Consider the following 8,785-nt stretch of genomic DNA (forward strand, 5'->3'; position numbering starts at 1 on the left):
TAGCAGTAGCATAAGCAGCAGTATCGGGGTTCCCCAGATGAGGGCTCAACTCAGCATCCAATGGACCTTTGAGAACACGACCAATATTCAGCTCTGCGGGAGTCACCCCAGTAGGCTCATGTACAACTGTGTTGAGGGCAAAACGAAATTCAGGCAGGAACTTATCCCAGGAGGTATGTTTGTTTTCTACATAAGAAGCAAGCAGGGCTTTGATGTTACGATTGATTCTCTCTGTCAGATTTGTTTGAGGATGGTAAGCAGAGGTTTTCTTCTGGAAAATATTCCACCTTTTACAGGTCTCCTCGTACACAGACGATAAGAACTGTGGACCTTGGTCAGACAGGAGGTAAGTGGGGACACCCCATCGGGTTACAATTTCTTTAACCAAATACTGAGAAACAACCTCTGCTGTAGCTTTACGTAGAGGAAACAGTTCCACCCAACGGCTGTAATAGTCAACGAAGACCAGAAGATACATGTTGCCATGGGAACTACGCGGAAAAGGGCCCATCAAATCTACCCCTAACATTTCCCAAGGACCATGCACTTTGGTTTGTTGCAGCTTTCCAGGAGGTTTGCGCGTCTCTGGTTTATATTTCTGACAGGTGAGACAACGTTGCACATAATTACGAACATCCAGGCTCATTCGTGGCCAATACACTAATGCTTGTAATCTCTTATAGGTCTTATATCGCCCAAAATGTCCAGAGAGCGGATCATTATGATAATGATGGAGGAGTTGTGGACGGAGTGAAGGAGGAATGTATACTTGATAAATGGTCTTATGGGGAAGCTTCACCACACGGTATATCTTATCTTCTAATACTGTGTACTGGGTTGTTAGATCTTCAGCCACTTCTCCTTTTTCCATTATTTCTTTATATAAATCTTGAGCATAAGGATCCTGTTGTTGGGCTCTCCAAATAGTTTCATCAGTTACATGAAGAGGACTAAAAGTGTCTCTGTTAGAACGGAGCACAGCAGCACAGGTGGCACGGGGAAACTCTATTTCCAATGGAGCTCGTGATAGAGCATCAGGAACAATATTGGATTTCCCTTTTCGATACTCAACCGTAAATGAGAATTCTTGGAGGCGCAAGGCCCAACGAATGAGCCTTGTACTTGGCTTCTGTGTTTTAAAAACCCAGACAAGAGAAGAATGGTCCGTAATCACAGTAAAGTGACGCCCCTCCAGGTAATAACGCCATTTTTCAATCGCCCAAACTACAGCTAGGCACTCCTGCTCAGTAGTGGAGTAATTTCGCTCTGCTGCGTTTAGGGTACGGCTGGCAAAGGCGAGCACTTGCTCTGTCCCCAGTCCAGTTTGTTGGGCCAGCACAGCTCCTAAACCAACATCACTGGCATCGGTATAAACCACAAAGGGCAAGTTAAAATCAGGATGTCCAAGGATTGGCGGAGAGGTCAAATGCTGTTTTAATTTCTCAAATGAAGTTTGGCATGTAGGAGTCCAAATATACTTTGCTCCCTTCCTTTTTAGTGCATTTAATGGTTCTGTAAGTGTAGAGAAGTTTGGTACAAATCTATGATACCAGCCAGCCATGCCCAAAAATCTCTGAAGCTGTTTCAGGTTCTGAGGGACGGGAAAATCCTGCACAGCTTTGCTCTTCTCGGTGTCCACTGCTACACCGTCAGATGACACAACATGTCCCAGAAATGTAAGTGAAGTCCGGAAGAACTGGCTTTTCTTCATGTTGACTGTGAGGTTAGCTTCACGCAATTTATCCAAAACCTTTTGTATGTCCTGTTGATGTTGTAGATGAGAGTGGGAGTAGATGATAATGTCATCAAGATAAACAAAACAGATATTTCCACGCAGCTCTCCAAGGACAATCTCCATCAACCGCTGGAAAGTAGCGGGGGCATTTTTTAATCCAAATGGCATCACTTTAAACTGAAATAAACCATATGGACATACAAAGGCAGTCTTCTCACAACTGTCTGGATCCATTTTGACCTGCCAGTATCCACTGTTAAGGTCTAGAGTGGTAAAAATCCTAGCTCCAGCCAGTGATTCCAGGATCTCTTGGATGTTGGGCAGAGGATATGAGTCCGTCTGAGTAGCAGCATTGACCTTCCTGAAATCAACACAAAAGCGAGGTTTGGGGTCACTTTTTTTTGGTACCAGAACAACTGGAGCTGCATATGGTGAGGATGAGGGCTCAATGATGTTCCTTTTAAGCATGTCATCCACATGTTCTTTAATTACTTGGAGTTTGGCCGGAGAAACTCTGTAAGGTTTTTGTTTAATGGGCAAATCATGCGAGAGGTAAATTTTATGGGTAAGTACCTCTGTACATCCCAAAACGTCAGTACACACAGCAGAGTTTTCCTGAAGTTGGCAATATAATAATCTTTTACCAAATTCGTCTAGGTGAGCCTGGGTGACAGCGTTCTGGAAGAGATCAAGGCATGATGGAGTTGTTAATAATTGGGTTGGAGCAACAGCAGAGAAGAAGGCAACCTGATGTGAGGGTGAGTTTGACAATGTGGCTGACTCTTGCAGGAACTGATAGTGTTTTCTCTGGTTAAATTTAAACCAGTATCTCTGCTCCGAAACATCAAATTGTAGACCGGAAAGGGATATGAAATCAAGACCCAGCACCACAGAAAAAGCAAGGCTTTGAACGGGCAGGATTACACAAGGTAGTCTAATGACTCGGGATTGTACAGTAATGATTATTTCGCTCCATCCAAACGGTTGTCTTTCTTGTCCATCAGCCAAATACAAAGGCCCTCTCTCCCAGGGCTGAATATTTCCATTAAGTTCTGACCACACCCTTTCATTGACCAGAGTATATGAAGATCCTGTGTCCAGGATAGCAGTTCCTTGCCAAGGTCCAAGGGTCACAGGAACTCTTAACTGGACTGGCAGAGATCGACCCGAGGTGGGAAAAGCAACCCCAACTTCACTCTGGGGTTCCGAAGTAGTAAGAGACCCAACGGTGGCAGGATTGTTTTGGACCGGAGATGGTCTAGCTACCGGCTGAGAAGGACCTTGTGGTGATGAGGTCCGATTAGAGCCTCCATGTGGACAAACGACAGGTAAATGGTTCCCTTTACATCGCCAACAGAATGGTTCAGGTGGCCGTTTTTGATTATAATTCTGTGTCTTCGGCCGCACAGTTTGTTCAGTGGTTGGTGGTCGAGATTCAGCAGGCCTGGGTGTTGCAGCTTCACGCCTCCGTTGATCATAGTGATGTTGATTATCTCGATCTTGTTCCAACTGCTGGCCCAAACGAACAAGCTCGTCCACAGTGGTGACTCGGCTACTACGCAGTTGGCTGGCCAAGGAGGGATTGATATGTTTTAGAATCAACTTAATAATATCTTCCTCCTCAATATTCGATTTCCAGCGTCTGCACAGTGAGTGATACATATATACAAAGTCTCTAATACTTTCATTTTCTCCTTGAACTCGAGTTCGTATCCTTTCAGCGAGCTCATCTTCATAGTCCTCAGAGAGGAACGCAGCTCGGAACTGGTCTTGGAAATCTGTCCAAGTGTGAATTTTATGCCTTGCAACATCCCACCAATCTCTGGCTGTACCGTGTAGCACGTTACGTAGTGTGGCCATCAGCTCTTCATCGGACAGTGAGTTAAGCGATAAATAGTCTTCACAGCGCTCTAAATACTGTAATGGGTCTGAAGGATCCTCTAATTTCCCATATGTAGGAAATTGTAACTTAATTGGGCTTTTCCCTGTCTCTCTGCTTTTCTTTAAAGGCAAGGGGGTAAGGACTGGCGCCGTTTGTTCTCCAATTGCTGGATGACGAGCTGTAGACTCAAGTCTTGACCTGCTAAAAGTGACTATAGGTGGCAGGTCTTGGAAAACAATTGAAGTGGATTGATCTACCATATCTGTCTGGTTAGGTTGACTTCTTGCAATAAATTCCTCTGCCATGTCTTTAACTAATTTAGAACAATGAGAGAGCTCCCCCTGCAAGCGGGTGAACTCCTCATATAAACAGGCAACACTTCCAGTCACTGGGGCAAGCAGGGTGCTGATTTCCTGGAGAACCTCCGTATGATGATGTTTCAATCTCCAACTCAACGTCGCTTTGAACTGAGTGAGAATGTACTCCATCTGAGCGTCCATATGTCCCAAATACTCTTTCTGTTTCTCATTCATTATCTCTATGAGAGTGGTTTTCATGTTATCCAACTCATTTTTCATGTTATTTTTCATTCCGTCCACCTTTTGATTTAGGTTCACCATTTGGGACTGAACTCCAGATATGGCCAGAGACTCACTCGGTTGGGGAGTAACAGACTGAGCTGACAACGGAGACTTCAGTAGATCCTCTCCTGTCAATTCCATGTCCAAAAGTGAATATGCTGTGGAGCATGTTACAGGTGGTAGTGCATTTTGTGGTTGGGGGGGGGATGCATTTTCAATTAATGCATCAATAAAACCGTCCATTGTTTTATCTTCTGTACTCATTTTTTCCTTCTTATCATATTACTTGTTCCCCTCTATGGATGTTGTAAGTTTCCATACAGTGCAACACTCTATTCAAGTCCCACCTGGGGTGCCACTTTTTTATGTAACAGTTTGACCTTATCTTCCCTTCTATAGTTATTGTACTGGGGTGCCAGTTGGGTATCCCTCCCAACATATAGGATATGCTACTATCTTATTTACACTATTGTTTGTTTTACCCACCGTTACACAAGGACCATACACTTCCAACACTATGCATGCCCTTTACTTAGAGAGTGTCACAAAAATAATAAACAATAAAAAAAACAAGCAACAAGACAGAAATCAAGTTTGCATTATATATTGAATACATTGATAGGCACAGACAATACTTTCAACACATTTTTTCTGTTTCCCCCCCCCACCACCAGTGTCCTTTTCTTCCTTGGTGCCCTTCAGCCCACACACAAAAAGCTCCACAGCAGTAAAGGAGCTGCAGACACAAAAATAAATATAAAAATATTGCATTGACAACATGTTTTAGTCTTTATAAAGAAAGAAGAGAAAAGAGGAAAAAAAAAGAACAACTCACAGGTACTGATCACGTGACCCGTGTCACGTTACGCAGAAGTCAGACCCGACAGAGGCTACACACTGGCACTGGGCAAAGCAAATACATTCTCTTTTATCATAATTATTTGTACTCGTTATATATATTGCCACTAATGCCGGACTACATAGTCGAGTATATATAAAAATAAACTCACGTTAATCGGGTTTGGAACGTCACTACGACACGCCAATCAGGCGCTATGACGTCGCAGAAGCAGAAGAGGAACCAGGCTGTTTGTTTGTTTACTTGCCGGCTTTCTCCGATTCTCTGCAAGCTTCTCCTACTCCACGTATCCTCGCACTACCGCACTCTGTTATCAGTCCCTCCTAGTCCCCGAGATCGCTCCCTGGGCAAGATGGCTCGGTCAACTGGCCGCGCAACAGTGGCGTCTGCTCACCCCAGTAGACAGCAAACAACTGCCATTCTTCAGGAAGGAGGAAGGAGGCAATTTCAGTGGTGGCGCGAACAACAGACGAATAAGGTAAGAGATGAAGAAAAGCGGGGCGTGCACTCGTGAGCAGGACGCACATATGATTATTACTCGAGCATGTGGGAAATAAACAGTGAGGCTGGGCTAACAAATACCTGGCCGTTACAACCTTTTTTCACCATTGTTGATAAAAACCTGTAAACACTTTGTGGACAAATCTTGTACATGATTCGTTCAGGTTTTTCAGTTTTCTTAGATATAAATACTCAAATTTATTGTTTTTTTTAGTATTCATGGTCTTAAAACTTTATTATTTTGCACAGAGGACTTCTCTGAATTCTCTCCTTCTTTATTCTCTTTCCATAGAGCTGCAGCACTTTAGATTTTAGAGAAAAATGAGACACGAACACGTCATCCACACCAACCTGACTGTTTATTTCTCCATTAACCTTGTGTTCAGTGTGTCTCAGTAATTAACTACGCTGTTAATAGAGCTTCTTCTGTTGAGCTAAAGCTTCCTCATTGAGTCTTTTCTGTCACATATATATAATATAATTATCCAGCCTGCGTTTATTACTGACTGAAAGCAGGTAAAGTGCAGTCTGAAGTGTTTCTGGCCTTTTAGTGATTCTCTCAGTTGATGATTATGAGGCTAATCCTTGTTTTCCTGTAAATCGCCTCCTCCGCTAATATTAAACACAAATCAGAAAACGTGTTTCCTGAAAGCATCTCCATGGCAACTTTAGCGCTTCAAGCTTTAGTGGAACTATTGGTTTAATGGCTGCAGTAAACGAAGGAGCACAAACGATGAGCTAACACTCTTCAGACGTCAACAGCACTCGGCTAATGTTAGCAGAACAGCGGAACGTTTCATTGTCCTAATGCAGATGTGAGAGAACACGTGGCTGCGTTCCACGTTCACGGTGATTGATGTCGCTTCATAATTCATGGAGAGAACAGCAGCAGAGGTGGAGCCGAGCAGCAAGAAGACAAGCTGAGTTTGACCTCCGCACAAATTAATCACAAAGACGGGAAGTTAGACGGAGCTGCAGGAGGTTCAGGGTTCTGGTTTAGAGAATAAAACCACACGCAGCTGAATTAAAGCCGCTGAATGTTACATTTTATGTGTAATATTGATTCTTTACTGTTTGTTGATGCACAACAGAGAATTTTAACAGATCAGACAAGCAAGAAAGAGCTGAAGAGTTTGAGGATAAATGATGCACAGTTTGCATGTCGCGTCGTTGCATTTTAGCTTTATTAGCTTTTTTAGCCGAGTCAGTAGCTGTAGTCAATTATTTTATCTCACCAAACATTTAAATTAAGAGGCCACGAAACTAAGAAAATGTAATTAACACACCTTCCTACATCACCAAAACTGATAATTTAAGTTGCTGTATGTGTATTTTTGACTTTTCCAGAAGACCTTCAATAAATCTGTGAAAGGACCAAAATGCATGATAGTTTTTTATAGTTTTTTTTGTCACAAAGATTCATGTGTTTCAACGATGGGAGTCACTGGAAACTCCAGACCACCATGATGTACGTGCAAACCTTTAATGATCGTATATTAATGTGCTAAAAAACAAAACACCAAATCTAAACCAGTATCAGCTGATTAAACCGTGTTCATAACCTACCACCAAGTTTGTTTGTGATTCACTAATTACAGAAAATTGTGTGACATTAGTTTAACTTCCACCCACCAGCGGTAAAATGTAAATATCCTGACAGCTGTGATGGAGCTCAGGACTCAACCATGTGACTCACCGTTTAACTACAGCTGATGATCCGTGAATCTGTGAATAAATGTGCTTGTTTTGGAGACGCTCATGTGGATCCCTGATGCTGCCGGTGTTCATTTAACTCAGAGGAGAAACTTCCACAGACGGCCGAAAGCAACGAGCTAAGCTTCAGCTTCTGCTAAAGTTTTATTCAAATTAATCATCGTTATCGGTTTAATGGAAGGAAATGCACGTCTGAGAGCGGCTTAAGATGCAGGAAGGTCTAAAACTGGTGAAGCTTCTTTGGTTTAAACACATTTTCTGTTGCTCTGTACCAGGGCTGTCAAACATGCGGCCTCCAGAGGCTCCGATCTGGGCCGAGCGTCGACTTTGTAAAGTGTAAAAATTCCACAGAAGACATTAACTGCAAATTTTAAACTAGTAAAAGTATACATTTAGAATTTTTCTAGACTTTAACAAGTTGTTTTGATCATTTTTCTGACATTTTGTCTTTTTTTTGTTGTTTTTTTGTGTTTATTTGTCTGTCTTTTATTTTTGTTTCATGTTTTGTCATTTTGTGTCTCATTTTTGTGACATTTTGTCTTTTTTGTTGTTGTTTTTGTCTTTTTTGTGTGACTTTTATCTTTTGTTTCATGTTTTTGTCATTTTGTGTTTCCTTTATGTTTCACTTGTGTTTTTGTCTCATTTTTTAAAAATCATTTTGGGTTTTGCTTCATTTATTTTGTTTCTTGTTTTTGTTGTTTTGTTTCGCGCTTGTGTCATTTTTTTGTCCATTATTTTCTTGTTTTGTAACTTTTTTTGTCTCGTTTTGATTTAGTTTTCTGTTGTTTGTCTCATTTTTTGTCATTTTGTTTCTCGTTTTTCTCATTTTGTGTCTCATGTTTGTAACATTTTGTCTTCTTTTTGTTGTTTTTTGTCTTTTTTGTGTGACTTTTATCGTTTGCCTCATGTTTCAATCATTTTGTTTCACGCTTTCGTCGTTTTTCTCTCGTTTGTCCATTGTTTTCTTGCTTTGTAACTTTTTTGTCAAATTTTTTGTCTCTTTTTTGATTTGTTTCGTATCGTTAGTCTCATTTTTTGTCATTTTGTTTGTCTTGTTTGTTGTTTTTTGCCTGTTTTTATTTGAATTTTATCTTTTGTCTCCTGTTTTTGTCATTTTGTTTCTCATTCTTGTCATTTTCTATTTCCTTTTTGTCTTGTTTTTATCATTTTGTGTTTTGCTTTATTCATTGTTTTGTGTAACATTTTTGTCATTTTTTTCACGCTTTTGTCCCTTTTTTGTCTCGTTTGTCCATTTTTTGGTCGCTTTGTAACTTTTTTGTTTCTTTTTTGTTTTGTTTAATGTTGTTTGTCTCATTTTCTGTAGTTCTGTTTCTCACTTTTGTGGTTGTGTGTCTTATTTTTGTAATATTTTGTCGGATTTTGGTTGTTTTTCTGTCTTTTTATGAAAGTAAAATAGGATATCACTCAATTCCAGATACCTGTGACTAAATGTTTTGTGCTTTTGTAGATAAACTGTGATCTCTACGTTGTAAGCTTTTCAGAATGTATTTTTT

General features: G+C 41.0%; 1 protein-coding gene across 1 annotated transcript; it reads right to left on the reverse strand.

Annotated features, from left to right (window-relative positions):
• Nucleotides 1-290: 290 nt before the first annotated feature.
• On the reverse strand, nt 291-5,645 carry LOC127530652 (uncharacterized). The gene is made up of 3 exons (XM_051937933.1): nt 5,034-5,645; nt 1,551-4,934; nt 291-330 (listed from the first exon to the last, which is right to left on the reverse strand). The coding sequence occupies exons 2-3, from the start codon at nt 4,460-4,462 to the stop codon at nt 291-293; spliced, it is 2,952 nt and encodes a 983-aa protein (XP_051793893.1). The 5' UTR covers nt 4,463-4,934; nt 5,034-5,645.
• Nucleotides 5,646-8,785: the final 3,140 nt, after the last annotated feature.

The sequence above is a fragment of the Acanthochromis polyacanthus genome, chromosome 17 (genome assembly GCF_021347895.1).
Source record: "Acanthochromis polyacanthus isolate Apoly-LR-REF ecotype Palm Island chromosome 17, KAUST_Apoly_ChrSc, whole genome shotgun sequence".
Taxonomy (NCBI): Eukaryota; Metazoa; Chordata; class Actinopteri; family Pomacentridae; genus Acanthochromis; species Acanthochromis polyacanthus.